This window comes from Meriones unguiculatus, chromosome 4 (genome assembly GCF_030254825.1).
Source record: "Meriones unguiculatus strain TT.TT164.6M chromosome 4, Bangor_MerUng_6.1, whole genome shotgun sequence".
In the NCBI taxonomy this organism is placed as follows: Eukaryota; Metazoa; Chordata; class Mammalia; order Rodentia; family Muridae; genus Meriones; species Meriones unguiculatus.
The window spans coordinates 28,978,597-28,994,963 of record NC_083352.1 but is presented as its reverse complement, the minus strand read 5'-3'; the positions used below and the strand labels follow the sequence as shown (position 1 = coordinate 28,994,963).

Below are 16,367 nucleotides of genomic sequence, written 5' to 3'. Positions count from 1 at the left end.
TTTCCTTATTTATTTTTTTACCTATACCAAGATGGCGGTCACATTATAACCCACATGGTAAAGTCAAGATGGCGGCGAGACACTGAGGCATTTCATAAACCATGTGGTAACCTATACATATGAGTATATAGATCTAATAAACACATAGGCACATATTTTAAACAAGTTTTATGAGGCCTTATAGAACAGAAAACAGAAGGTAGACACAAACAAATACTGCATACAGACATTGAGACAAAAACATTAACCAGCTGGCCAAATTTTCTGGGATCAAAACTGACTCTTTTTGGGCAGGCCAAACATACTGATTCCTCCTGCATTGGGTGCACAAGGTAAAAGCCCTGATGCCCCAGTAAGACACCGAGAGTGGGCTGTGCCCCAGGAGACACCCAGTGGCACTCACTGGGACCAGGCGTACAGATTACCCACCAAAATACTGAAAATACTGATGAAGCTAGGGGCGTCCCCCTGAACTTCGGCAGCTGTGACAACCTTGATCACTTCTTGCTACCCAGATAGAAACACCTCGAGCTCTGAGGAATTTTTAGAACAGAGAACAGAAAGTACTACACATACAAACATTGCACAGAAACCAGAAACATTACACTTACGGCCGGCATAAAAACCTCCGGGTCAGGTTCCTGGAGTCTTGGGGTCCTGGGACGAGCCCCAAAATGTTGTGCCCAGGTTACGAACCCCAAAAGACCAGGAATATAAACCCAATGAGAAAATTATAAAGATTATATAAAGCATTTGAAAATATATGGGTGGAATATAGGAATGAGGATGAGAGCTTTTAAATAGAAGCCGCTTAGGAAAGGGGTGGAGGGATCGCGCTGGAGAGAGGCACACGGGAGGTGGGGCATCTTTGCCCAAATTAAAGATGGCACTGGCCACATGGAAGCCTCTGATGAAACCAAAGTCCCGCCCATTTTCCCAAAGCCAAGATGTCTGTGCCCAGGCAATGGCCAGGTGGAAGCCTCTGATGAAACCAGGGTCCCGCCCATTTTTTCTCAAAGCCAAGATGGCTGTGCCCAGGGATTTTTGTGGGAATTTTAAATTTTGCAAAACTCCCTACCAAGTTTTGAAAAGTCGATTATGGCGCTGTGTGTCTCCACGTCTCGGAGCACTGTCGGCCGCCAGGACTGGCACGACTCAGGCTGTTTACCTTGACCAAGACCGGGTTTTGCCTAGCTAGGGCTTTCTGCAAGAGCAGGTAGAGAGGAACCGCATTGTAGAAAGCTCTCCCAGGGGAAACTGAGGCCCTAGTAGAGATGTGGTCTAGCAAAAGGGATATGCTGACCAAAAGCGAAACTTACCAATGTAGCCGGTGTTGGATGATGAACTGGTAGAAGGAAAGTGGAGATCTTGGGCGGATTTGGAGAAAAAATAGGTCTCCAGAAGCCCCGGCGCACTTGGTGAACTTGCTGGAGGTAACCTATCCCGGCCAAAACGCACCAATGTTAGGACCAAAGCAGGAATGTTAGGAAGCGTACGCCTGTGCGCCTCTGCGCCTGTGGAAGTTACATGCAGGTTCACAAATCACACCATGAGATCGGTTCCACATGAGAGGTTTATTAGTGGAAGGGGGTTACAAAGAGGGGGGGGAGAAAGAAAGGAATGGAAGAGGAAGAGAGCGGAAGAGGATGAGAGAGAGAGGAAGAGAGAGAGAGAGAGGGGAGGGCTCCAGTTCTCTTATAGGGTGACCCAGGGCATGCGCAGGTAGTTCCAGGTGGTCATCAGGTGGTCTGGGTGTCTTCACAAATGCCTGATAACTGGTCTAACTGGGGCTGCCTGTAGAAGTGCCTGCTTACTGATCCCAACACATCTAATACATTTTCCTTTATAGTCAGTTATTTTAAGATATTTTAAATCTTGGCTCCAATTTCCTCTTAACAATGTCATTGCCGCTTGCAGAATTGACATGTTTTATATTTCCCTCCATAATATGCACAGCCATATTTGTTCAGATTTCAATGTATAGCATTGAATTCCATTGTATTATTAATATAGTTCATTACATTTATATAGCAAGCATGACATTTTTACATCAAAATATATAGAGAACACTAAATCAAAAGAAAATAAAGTCTAATCTGAAAAAAATCTACATTTAAATGAATTTTATTTTGCAGAGATTTTTGTCATTACACCTTTAAAACAAAAATTTCACTTCATGTTTAAGGAGAAAAACACCTTCTTTTTCTCACTTAAATTCCAGAGAAGATTTAGCAGCCTGGAAAATCAAGCAGACCCAGTAAGTGTGTTCAGTTCAGGCATCACTCAACTATTTGAACAAGATGTTGGACTCCCTGACCCCTTCAGACAACAATGACCTCAGATGAACTCAGCTATAATGAAATGAATTAAAGTGGCTCTCAGTTTTAGATAGTGCCTTAACTCCACAGAAGTCAAAGTGTCATAGAGTTCTGTGCTTTCTGATAACCTCTGCAAAGCTCTCTGATACAGAGTGCCTAAGTACTGTTTGAAACCTGTCTATAAATGTCTAGCACTGTGCTGCCCTGGATCACCATGGCAGTTTCGTCATGCCCTCTGCGATATGGGAAATCTGACCTGAGTGTTTCAGCCTATCCTATTTCTTAAATCCACTTAACTGTGAAACAAAGCAATGAAAGAGATAGGTCTTTGTTCTTTGATCAGAACAGAAGGTGAATTGTCTCTATCGAAAGCAGTAATAATTTAATCTTAAAAGTTGTTAACATGGGATATGCAGATCCACTTTCTTTGGCTCATCTTTGCCTTGTACTCCTTGTCCAGTGTTAAATTTTCAATTGATCTGCTTCTGTTTTCAGTTGAGGGAAGAATATTTTAATGCATAGACTCAGATGAAAGCTACTATGTGTGTACATTCTTGCTTATCCTGATAGCTGTGTTCATGCTGCCCTCAGGAACTGAAGGAGCAGTATTTGGTCACTCTGTGGAAACACCTCACATCAGAGCAGAGCCATCCCAAGACCTCAGGTGAGTGCTTCTTTCTATACTGTGTTATAAATCCCCTCATAGCTAATTACCTTTGACACATTAACAAGTAAAATGGTGCCTATGATATGAGTCTGTAGAAAGAAAAAAAATCAACATGCTCTAACTTCATAGTAGTCAGATACTTGAAGGTAAGGAGTTATTCTAACATCTCTAATTTCCCAAACTTACATGACATAACCACAAAAATACATCTACTAAAAAGAAAGAGTTAAGAAAATGAAAAGAGACAGCCATAGAGGAGTACTGGTTATATTAGGCATTCTGGGAAATCAGACATGGATAGGATATAGAATATAGATAAACAGGCATAAAGAAGTACTTTGTCCTGCCATAGTACCCTGACCTACTATTCCCAGTACTACACAGTGTCTAAGAGCCTCAATGCCATCCAAAGACTATCCTCACCCACAGAACTGTGAAGTACCAGAATAATGGGGATCTCTCTCAAGACAATCATGGAAAGTTTTATTAAAAATTATTGAAAGGAAGAATGCTCATAACTATTGCACAAACATTCTTCCTTGTTTTTTTTTTTTTTTTTTTGCACAAACATTCTTAACTCAACAAATAAATTAACTTTTGATGATATAAGATGGATTACTTAGGAGAGCCAAGATGGCGGCGCCGGGAGAGCACTGTGAGAAGCGGGACAGCCCTTTCCGTGCAGCGACCAGGAGACTGAACTCTGGGCCCTAAAACTACAGCTATCGTGTTTCCCAGGTGAGGGGAGGCTCCCACGGCGTAGGAATCAGTCCGGTCCACTCTCGGCTGCCCAGCCAGAACCTGGAAGAAATCCCGGGTAACACTGGCTTTGGGTCTCCAGGCTGGAGCTGCAAGCCTGCGTGTCCCGATCAAATTCCCAGGCTGATCGGTGGGCACAAGGGTGCCTGAAACTGGGAGTCCCAATCGCAAGAAAACCCCACGGGGAAGCAAAATTGCGAGTCTAATCACGGGTCACCCAATCTTTCCCTGGAAGGTCTCTTCCCTGGATGGCACCTGCCGCCATCACAACTGAGCTCCCGCTGCGCAAAGAGCTGCGAGCCCAGCTCGCCTGTACAGACAAGCTGCACGCCCCAGTGCAAAAGAGACCAGGAACCCTGAGATCAACCCCCAGATACTGTTCCAAGGGGCAACCAGTTATCCCTAACAAAACCAACCAAACCACAGGACACACAGGTTACAGCAGCTGATCACTAAATTTACAGCAAGAAACACAGAAGGAGGGCAGCTGTCTCCAGGACTTCTCCCAGTGAGAGGAGAGCCCTCTTGACTAACAAGGACCACAGTTACCACCCAGGTCTCTATGCCTGAGGTGAGCTGTAGCAACTCCTGAAAAACACCGGACATCCAGGGACTATACCCAAAAAGCTGAGAAGGCTTCCTTCAGGAAAAACCATCTTCCTGCCAAAGGGATTCTCTCCATTACAAGAGTCCAGGAACAACCAGAAACTAACTTCAAACAACTAAGATAGCCCAATGGGTAGAGGACAGCATAAAAGTTCAACCAACAAAAGCCAGAGTAACATGGCATCTCCAGAACCCAGTTATCCAGGGGCAAATAGCCCTAGACACCCCAGCATGAATGAAATTCAAGGAGATGACCTAACATCTATGCTCATGAAGAAGATAACAGAGGAAACAAATAAAATACGAAAGGAAATAGAGGAAGCTGCAGCCAAACAGTTTGTGGCCTTTAGAGAGGAAATGCTTAAATTACTGAATGAAATAAAAGAAACAGTGGATTGTTCAAACAAACAGCTGAAGGAATTGAAAGAAAAATAGGAAAATACAGTCAGACAGGTAAAGGAAACCAACAAAATAGCTCAAGACCTGAGTATAGAATTGGAAAAATTAAAAAGAACACAAATGGAAGAAATGGTGGAGAGAAAGAACTTAGGGAAGAAAGCAGGAACTACAGAAGTTAGCATAACCAATAGGCTACAAGAAATGGAAGAAAGAATCTAAGGTGTGGAAGATACAATGGAAGAAATTGATGTATCTGTTAAAGAAAATGTTAAATCCAAAAAATTCCTGACACAGACCGTCCAAGAAATCCAAGACAATATGAAAAGAGAAAACCTAAGAATAATAGGTATAGAGGAAAAAGAAGACTCCCTTCTCCAAGGCCCAGAAAATATTTTCAACAAAATCATTGAAGAAAATTTCCCCAAGTTAAAGGAGAGGCCAAAAAGAATACAAGAGGCCTATAGAACACCCAATAAATTAGACCAGAAAAGAAAATCCTCCTGCCACATAATAATCAAAACAGTAAGTATACAGAACAAAGAAAAAATACTAAAAGCTGCAAGAGAAAAAGGCCAAGTAACATATAATGGCAAACCCATTAGAATCACACCTGACTTTTCAACAGAGACTATGAAAGCCAGAAGGGCCTGGACAGATATCATGCAGACCCTAAGAGAACACAGATGTCAACCCAGGCTACTATACCCTGCAAAACTCTCAGTCCTCATAGACGGAGAAAACAAGATATTCAATGACAAAAATAAATTTCAACAATACCTACAAACAAATCCAGCATTACAGAAGACACTAGAAGGGAAAATACAACCCAAGAAAACTAGCTACATCCAAGAAAACACAGGAAATAAATAACCCCACTAGAGTAAAACAAAAAGCAATCAAGCACACAACCGTATGGCCACAGCCAACATCAAATTCAAAGGATCTAACAGCCAAAGGTCATCAATCTCTCTCAATATTAATGGACTTAATTTTCCAATAAAAAGACACAAACTAACAGAATGGATGCGTAAACAAAACCCAGCAATCTGTTGTATACAAGAAACACACCTAAGTCACAAAGATAGACATTACCTGAGGGTAAAGGGATGGAAGACAGCTTTCCAAGCAAATGGATGCAAGAAGCAAGCAGGAGTAGCCATTCTAATATCTGATAACATAGACTTTCAACCAAAATTAATGAAAAGAGATGGAGAAGGACACTTCATACTAATCAAGGGAAAATTCCACCAAGAAGACATCACAATCCTGAACACCTATGCCCCAAATACAAGGGCACCCACATTTGTGAAAGAAACATTGATAAAACTTAAACCACACATAGATCTCCACACACTAATAGTAGGACACTTCAACACCCCACTCTCAACAAAGGACAGGTCAACTAAACGGAAATTAAACAAAGAAACAATATCTCTAACAGAGGTCATGAATCAAATGGAACTCACAGACATTTACAGAACCTTACACCCAAACACAAAAGAATTTACCTTCTTTTCAGCACCTCATGGAACCTTCTCCAAAATAGACCACATAGTTGGTCACAAAGCAAGCCTCAACAGATACAAGAAGATTGAAATAATCCCTTGTATGCTGTCTGATCACCATGGAATAAAGCTGGACCTCAATAACAACAGAAATAGCAAAAAGCCTACACATACATGGAAACTGAACAACTTGCTACTAAAAGACAGCTGGGTCAGGGAAAAAAATAAAGAAATTAAAATCTTCCTAGAAATCAATGAAAATGAAGACACAACATACCCAAACTTGTGGGACACAATGAAGGCAGTGCTAAGAGGAAACTTCATAGCACTAAGTGCCTTCAAGAAGAAATTTGAGACAGATCATTCAAGCAACTTAATGGCTCACTTAAAAACCCTAGAAAAAGAAGAAGCAGACACACCAAAAAGGAGTAGATGGCTGGAAATAATCAAACTCAGAGCTGAAATCAATCAATTAGAAACAAATAAAACAATTCAAAGAATCAATGAAACCAAGAGGTGGTTCTTTGAGAAAATCAACAAGATCGACAAACCCTTAGCCAAGCTAACTAAAAGGTAGAGAGACACCACCCAAATCAACAAAATCAGAAATGAAAAGGGGGACATAACTACAGACACTGCGGAAATCCAAACAATCATTAGGACTTACTTCAAAAGTCTATATGCCACAAAATTTGAAAATCTAAACAAAATGGACAGTTTTCTTGATCGATTAGACTTACCAATGTTGAACCAGGAACAGGTAAATCAATTAAATAGTCCTATATCCCCCAAAGAAATAGAAACAGTAATCAAAAGTCTCACAACCAAAAAGAGCCCAGGACCAGATGGCTTCAGGGCAGAATTCTACCAGACCTTCAAAGAAGAGCTAACACCAATTCTCTTCAAACTATTCCACAAATTAGAAACAGAAGGAACATTACCAAACTCATTCTATGAAGCCACAGTCACCTTGGTACCTAAACCTCACAAAGACTAAACAAAGAAAGAGAATTTCATGCCAATCTCCCTTATGAACATTGATGCAAAAATACTCAACAAAATACTCGCAAACTGAATCCAAGAACACATGAAAGATATCATCCACCATGACCAAGTAGGCTTCATCCCAGGTATGCAGGGGTGGTTCAAAATACGAAATCTATCAATGTGATCCACCATATTAACAAACTGAAAGAAAAAAACCACATGAAAATCTCCCTAGATGCTGAAAAAGCATTTGACAAAATCCAACATCCATTCATGTTTAAAGTATTGGAGAGATCAGGGATACAAGGCACATATCTAAACATAGTAAAGGCGATATACAACAAGCTTATAGCCAACATCAAACTAAATGGAGAGAAACTTAAAGCAATCCCACTGAAATCAGGGACAAGACATGGCTGCCCACTCTCTCCATATCTCTTCAACATAGTTCTGGAAGTCCTTGCTAGAGCAATAAGACAGTTGAAGGAGATCAAGGGGATACAAATTGGAAAGGAAGAATTCAAATTATCACTATTTGCAGATGATATGATAGTATACGTGACTGACCCCCAAAACTCTACCAGGGAACTCCTACAGCTGATAAACACCTTCAGCAAAGTGGCCAGATACAAAATTAACTCAAAAAAATCAGTAGCCCTCCTGTATACAAAAGACAAAAGGGCTGAGAAAGAAATTAGGGAAACAACACCCTTCACAATAGCCTCAAATGACATAAGGTACCTCGGAGTAACCCTAACCAAGGAAGTCAAAGACTTGTATGAAAAAAATTTCAAGTCTTGGAAGAAAGAATTAGAAGAAGATATCAGAAGATGGAAAGATCTCCCATGCTCATGGCTTGGCAGGATTAACATAGTAAAAATGGCCATCTTACCAAAAGCAATCTACAGATTCAATGCAATTCCCATCAAATTACTAACACAATTCTTTACAGACCTGGAAAGAAAAATTCTCAACTTCATATGGAATAACAAGAAACCCAGAATTGCTAAAACAATCCTCTACCATAAAAGATCTTCTGGAGGTATCTCCATCCCTTATCTTAAGTTGTACTATAGAGCAACAGTTTTAAAAACTGCATGGTACTGGCATAGAAACGGAATGGTGGATCAATGGAACCAAACAGAGGACCCAGAAATAAACCCACACACTTATGGACACCTGATCTTTGACAAAGATGCCAAAACCATACAATGGAAAAAATATAGCATCTTCAACAAATGGTGCTGGTCCAACTGGATGTCTACATGTAGAAAAATGAAAATAGATCCATACTTAACACCCTGCACAAAACTGAAGTCCAAGTGGATCAAAGACCTCAACATAAAACCAGACACATTAAATCAGCTAGAAAAAAAAGTGAGGAATACCCTAGAACTCATTGGTACAGGGGAAAACTTCCTGAAGAGAACACCAACAGCACAGGCTCTAAGATCAACAATCAATAAATGGGACCTCATGAAACTGAAAAGTTTCTGCAATGCAAAGGACAACATCATCAAAACAAAGTGACTGCCTACAGATTGGGAAAGAATCTTCACCAACCCTTTATCTGACAGAGGACTCATATCCAGTATATATAAAGAACTAAACAAGCCGAAAAGCAGCAAACCAAGTAATCCACTTAAAAAATGGGGAACAGTGCTAAACAGAGAACTCTCTGTAGAGGAATATCGAATGGTAGAGAAGCAGTTAAAGAAATGCTCAACCTCATTAGCCATTAGGGAAATGCAAATCAAAACAACCCTGAGATTTCACCTTACACCCATGAGAATGGCCAAGATCAAAAAGTCATGTGACAATACATGCGGGAGAGGTTGTGGAGAAAGGGGAATCCTTCTCCACTGCTGGTGGGAATGTAAACTTGTACAACCACTCTGGAAATCAATCTGGGGCTTTCTCAGACAACTAGGAATAGCACTTCCCCAAGATCCAGCCATACCACTCCTAGGCATATACCCAAAAGAGGCTCAATTACACAAAAAGGACATTTGCTCAACCATGTTTGTAGCAGCTTTATTTGTAATAGCCAGAGGCTGGAAACAGCCCAGATGCTCCTCAACTGAAGAATGGATGCAGAAATTGTGGTACATCTATACAATGGAGTATTACTCAGCAATGAAAAATAAAGAAATAATGAAATTAGCAGGTAAATGGTGGGACCTGGATAGGATCATCCTGAGTGAGTTGTCCCAGAAGCAAAAGGACACACACGGTATATACTCACTCATATAGACATACAATATAGGACAAACCCACTAAAATATGTACATCTAAAAAAACTAAGGAAGATAGAGGACCCTAACTAAAATGTCCAATCCCCATCCTGAAAGGCAAAGAGGATGGACATCAGAAGAAGAAGAAAACAGGAAACAACCTAGGAACCTTCTACAGAGTGCTTCTGAAAGCTAGAAGAAGAAAACAGGAAACAAACTAGGAACCTACCAGAGAGGGCCTCTGACTCTGCCCTTCAGACTATCAAAGCAGATGCTGAGTCGGATGGACAACTGTTGGGCAGGTGAACGGAATTTTAGGTAAGAACTGGGAAATAGTAAGAGCTGGAGAGGACAGGGTCTCCACAAGGAGAGCAACAGAACAAAAAAATTTGAACACAGGCAACTTCCCAGAGACTCATACTCCAACCAAGGACTATTCATGGAGATAACCTAGAACTCCTGCACAGATGTAGCCCATGGCAGTTCAATGTCCAAGTGGGTTACATAGTAATGGGAAGAGAGACTGCCTCTGACATAATCTGATTGGCCTGCTCTTTGATCACCTCCCCCTGAGGGGGGAGCAGCTTTACCAGGCCACAGAAGAGGACAAAGCAGCCACTTTTGATGAGAACTGATAGACTAAGATCAGAAAGGAGAGGAGAACCTCCCCTATCAATGGACTCGAGGAGGGGCATGCATGCAGAAAGGGGAGGGAGAGTGGGGCTGGCAGGGGAGGAGGGAGGAGCTTATGGGGGGATACAAAATGAATAAAGTGTAATTAATAAAAAAATTAAAAAAGATAGCTCATATTAAAAATAAATACTAAATAATAAAAAAAAGATGGATTACTTAGATGGGCACAATGGAAAACACCTTTAATCCCAGCACTTGGCAGGTAAAGGCAGGTGGGTCTATGTGAGTTCAAGGCTAGCCTGGTCTACAAAATGAGGTCTAGGACTGCCTGAGCTACATATTGAGAAATCCTGTTTCGAAAATTCAAAAAAAAAAAAGATGAATTACTTAATTTCTGTTAGAGAAATTACACTCCAAAATATATCTGCTGCAGTGGCTTTGTGAAAGGCAACAATAATTAAAAAAAAAGTTAAAAATCACTGTTGTTAGATAAGTATTTAAGAGATGGAATCTCTTAAGAGCTCAGTAAGAGTTCTTGACCTACTGACAAAAGAATATGAGTGCATAAAACAACATCTTATAGAAGCTAATCGTGACTTACCTCGTGTCTTTATCTCCAGTGTTGTGGGAAAGAAGGTAGAATGGGAAAATAGGAAGATCCTGTGACTTACTGGCCACCAGCCTAGTTAATGAAAGCCCTCATACTGAAGCTGAACAAGACAACCCAAAAGGCAGAAAAGAGTCTCACGAGCAGGCAGGAGTCGGGGTTAGCAGTCTTACAAAACACCAGGCTAACAGCCATGACATGTAGGTAGAGAACTCGATACAGACCCATGCAGGCTCCTTGCTTACCACCTGAGTCTCTGTGCGGTCCTATGTACACTGCTTAGTTGATTCAGTAGGCCGTGTTCTCCGGGTGTCCTCTATCTCTGACTCCTACCCCTGTTCGTGGGTTCCCCATACTCAGAGGGAAACCTCCTCCGGTTTAGACTCTCTCTCCATCTTTGCACGATGTTTTACTGTGGGTCTCTCTACCCACTCCTATCAGCTGCCAGAGGAAACCTCTTTGATGAGAATTAGAAAAATCAATTGATCTATTAGTATAGCAGAATAGCATTGATTTCCCCACCCCCAGACGTATTTGGTTCTATCCTAGATCTCTGGGCTATCCATTCTCTGATTCCTGGCCTTCCAGGCAGTGTAGCCCATCCCACCCATGGCCAGGCGCCTCAAATTAAAGGAAACATTGTTTAGCCACACCCACGAGTTCTGCATCACCATAGCCCCAGGGCATCTTGCAGGCAGTAAAGACTGTAAATGGAGGGTTATGTCTGGGTTGATGTCTGGGTTTCTCTTTCAGTAGCTTGTAGAGTACCTTCTTGCACATTTGCAGAATGAGTTGAAAAAAATATTTGAAGGGTGAGGGTTTCTCCGGGTAGACTTGGCTATCCTAGACTTGATTTGTAGACCAGGTTGGCCTTGAGCTCACAGAGACCTGGCTGCCTCTGCCTATGTACCACCAGGCTAAAATCTTTAAGACAAAAAAAAAAAAAAAAAAAAAAAAAAAAACTTTTACAACAAATATTTAAAATCTCATACTCTTGTGCTAATATTTTATGTGACCTTCTTCAGAATAATTGAAAAATATAGGTTCAATAATCTATTGATTATTACCAGAAAGTGTTTTTTATCTTTTTTTTTAGATTATTTTTTATTATTTATTCAGTGTTCTGACTGCACACCAGAAGAGGGTACCAGCTTTCACTATAGATGGTTATCAGCCACCATGTGGTTGCTAGGAATTGAACTAAGGACCTTTGGGGAAGAACAGATGGTGTTCTTAACTTCTGAGGATCTCTCCAGTCCCGAAAGTGTTGTTTATGTGATCCTTAACTTTTAACTTTAAGTAATTTAATAGCTATATATACTATGCAAAAACTGGGTGGATTGGGGAGTGTTAGAGTCAGTGCATAAGCCACACACACTATATATAGTCTTGAGGGCCTGTCTCAAAGGAATAAATTAATAGGTGATATAATAGAACACTCAATGCTCTTTTCCGGCTTCCACACATGTGTGCACGAATGTGTATGTATGAGCATATATATATATATATATATATATATATATATATATATATACATATACATGCATGTGCCACTATATATGCCTCAAACACATAAATCACACACCACACAAGCACATGTGCGTGCACACACACACACACACACACGTTCATTTCATGGTCCTCAGGAATATAGGATGTTTGGGGTAACTATGGTCCTTCTCCATATAAGATAGTACATTCCTGCTTTACAGGATCCATGTGCTCCTTGCTTATTCTTAGTATTATAATATACAACAATGCATCTCATATGCAGTAGTATGTAGGATAGTTGTCAGCTTTAATGATGGAACAAAATGCCTTTAAATAACGAGATAGTAACTAAATTAATGTGCTCTAATCTCACAATTGTACCCTTTCTTTGATTTATTTTTTAAATTTATTTATTTATTATCAATTATAATTTAATCAATTTGTATCCCAGCTGTAGCCCTGTCCCTCATCCCTTCCCAATTCCACCTTCCTTACCTCACCTCCTCCCATGGCCCTCTCTAAGTCCACTGATAGGGGAGGACCTTCTCCCCTTCCATCTGACTCTAGCCTATCAGGTCTCATCAGTTATGGCTGCATTGTCCTCCTCTGTGGCCTGGTAAGGCTGTCCATCCCTCAAGAGAAGGTGATCAAAGAGCCAGCCACTGAGTTCAAGTCACCTGTTCCCATTACTAAGGAACCAACTTGGACAATGAGCTGCCATGGGCTACATCTGAGCAGGAATTTAAAGATATGTGCAGTGTCCTTAGTCATCAGCGAAATGCAAATCAAAATGACCCTGAGATTTCACCTTACACCCATGAGAATGGCTAAGATCAAAAACTCAAGTGACAACACATGCTGGAGAGGTTGTAGAAAAAGGGGAACCCTCTTCCACTGCTGGTGGGAATGTAAACTTGTACAACAACTTTGGAAATCAATCTGGAGCTTTTTCAGGCAATTAGTAATAGTGCCAACTCAAGATCCAGCTATACCACTCCTAGGCATATATACAAAATACACTCAAGTATACAACAAGGACATTTGCTCAACCATGTTCATAGCAGCTCAATTCTTAATAGCCAGAACCTGGGAACAACCCAGATGTCCCTCAGCTGAGGAATAGATACAGAAATTATGGTACATTTACACAATGAAATACTACTCAGCAATTAAAAAAAAAGAAGGAAATCCTTGGTTTGTTTTTAAGATAGTATTTCATATAACTTAGTATTAGAGCCTTAAATAGCAAAAAAAAAAAAAAAAAAATACTATTAAATAGAGCCAGGGATAAAAAAAACATATATATGTACATACATATGTATGGGAGTTTTATTTATATATATGTATATTATATTATGTATGATGTTTCTGCTTGTTAGACTTTATGTCAAAATGCCTAAGAATTTTCCAAAATGCTTAATGCCTTTCCAGCAGAAGTTACTGTTGGTTGCTGTCCAATCTCACCAGTATCCAGTGCTAGCAATCTTACTAATTCAGCTCATCGTTGGGGGGTATTCTGGTTCAGTACTTCTGTTCTGTTTGCCATTCGAGTAGCTAACAATATGACCTACTGCACATGTATGTATCTGACAGCTATGTATCTTCTGTGATGTGTTCACATAGTCTGTAAATATTGGGAGATATTTTTTACATATCCTAGTATCATGCATTTCTGATATGTCATGCTGTGGATATTATATCCCAGTCTATTACATATTCACCTTATTGGTGGTTATTGGCAAAGTACATTTTAATCTGCAAATATTGAACGCATTTTAAAATATGCACTAATTACTACACACTGTGGCCTGTGACACTATTAATCTCTCAAACCATTCTCATTGGAAGCTTTATGATTTCAACTTCTCTATGGTAGTGAGTGGAAGAGGCTGTAGTTTATTTTGTCATATAGATGTCCAGTTATTCCAGTATTATTTATAATAAAGACATTGCTTTCTTCCCTGGATAACTTCATCGCCCTTGTCAAGGTCAGATGTTTGTACAAGTAAAATCTGTGAAATCTGTTTTACCTCACTGTATCAATTGTTGTGCTCTGTCAGTTCTGTCTTGATTGCTACAGGTTTGTAATCAGTTTTTCAGTTCTTTAACATTGTGCTTTGTCAAGACTGCCTACACTAGCATCTTAATCCCCCCCAAAAAAGAACCAACCATCATAATATTTAACTATGTTTTAGGTAATATATGGTTAATTACAGCATGTTGTCTTTGGTATTCATCTAATAATTATCATTTAGCTATACAGTAATGCTCCACTATTAGTTTGTAATAAAGTACTGTAATTATGTGACTAACCCATTATTATAGAAAGATAAATATATCTCCATATTCCAAGAACTACAGCATTCCATTTTTAAAGTACTTTAAGTTATAAGTAGATGGATGATCACTAGAGAGTTTAACAGTAACTGATATTTAAAGTAGAAAGCATTCATTGTTTTTTATTCCAAATCCTGTGTTAAATTCTCTCATTATATTGAAATGACTTTTGCACATAGTAATTAATTTTCACTTCTTTATGCTTTGATTCCTACTTTGCTTTTTGAAAGTAATTGGTATAATGGTAGGATATTTAGCAGCATGTTCAATGTAAGAAATGCTGTTCTATTATCCTGAAATTCATATCATAGCTCCTAGGTGCACCAGGTTCTGAGAATTACCTGGGGAATGTAATTTTGAAATAATGAATTAAATGCATAATTACACAGTGTCCAACCTTGTTTGATAAGCTTTCATGGCTATTTATTTGCTTCTTCCTTTAAATCTTGGAAACTTTGTCTGAATCTACTTGTTCAATAGTGAAGTTTTACAGACTGTTTGTCAGCATTCTAAAGCCTGTTGAGAGTATAATGAAACTTTTGCTTAATGTAAGGTTTGTCCTATTACAGTAAAAAAAAAAAAAAAATGTAATCCTCTTGTGGTTTATCTGAGGGGCAGGACCCAGTGCGTATAACATTTGTGTGAAAAACCAACTTCTTCTCTATTCAACATGTGATACAAGAAACAATGTACCACTCCAGATAGTTAAAATTCATGCGCTTTTGGGATATGCATGCAGTTACAAATGCAGAACATAGATAACGCAAACAATCTGCTTCTCTCTATGTTTAAAATGAAACTTTCCCATTCACAAAAGTGTTAGTGGTAATTTGAATTGTTTGGGCCCTGAACCCATATGTCCGATTAACATGTTATTACATGATGGTTTTTCCCCCTATGAAAAATTATTTTTATTTATTAATTTTTATTCTGGAAAGCTTATCAAAGTGCTTAAGATTGACTCAGTCTTCAGATGCTTAAGAAATGCTTGATGACTACTACTTATTATGCTCAAAATTAAACTCAAAATATAAGTAAGAAATTCTCCAACTACTGAAGTAAATTTTATCACACATACTCCTTAACTAAATACATTTTGTAATCAATTTTAAATTATTTTTGTATATTACTCGTCTAAATACTACTTTTCATTTAAAACAGAATGTGCTGTTTTAATAACACTTTTTTATTATTTTTACAATAATTACATTTAATTATGTCAGTACTAAAAAAGCATACAATTGAGAACTATTTAATTTAAAGTCTTACTTTGGCAATTAAGGAATTTGGCACTATATAAAATTTCTACCACTTTGATAATGCTCAGACATACCAAACAATGCATAAAAGCAGGTAAATGGTGGGAACTGGAAAAGATCATCCTGAATAAGGTGTCCCAGAAGCAGAAAGACACACAGGGTATATACAGGTTATATATTAGACATATAATATAGGATAAACCTACTAAAATCTGTACACCTAAATAAAATAATCAAGAAGGAGCACTCTGGCTAAGATGCTCAATCCACATTCATAAAGGCAAAGAGGCTGAACATCAGAAGAAGGAAAAAACAGGGAACAAGTCAGGACCCTGCCGCCACACGCACAGAGGGCCTCTGAAAGGCTCTACCCTGAAGGGTATCAAAGCAGATGCTGAGACTTATGGCCAACCTTTAGGCAGAGTTTCAGGGAATCTTATGAAAGAAGTGGGAAATAATAAGACCTGGAGAGGACAGGACCTCCACAAGGAGAGCAACAGAACCAAAATATTTGGGCACAGGGGTCTTTTCAGAGATTGATACTCCAAACAAGAACCATGCATGG

General features: G+C 39.4%; 1 protein-coding gene across 1 annotated transcript in view; it reads left to right on the top strand.

The window, feature by feature from the left end:
• Window positions 1-16,367, top strand: part of Sgcz (sarcoglycan zeta) — a 1,178,138-nt gene that overhangs the window by 1,149,112 nt on the left and 12,659 nt on the right. Inside the window, exon 6 of the mRNA XM_060381620.1 lies at window positions 2,910-2,982. Coding sequence (XP_060237603.1) covers window positions 2,910-2,982 — 73 coding nt within the window. The remainder of the gene's footprint in view (window positions 1-2,909; window positions 2,983-16,367) is intronic.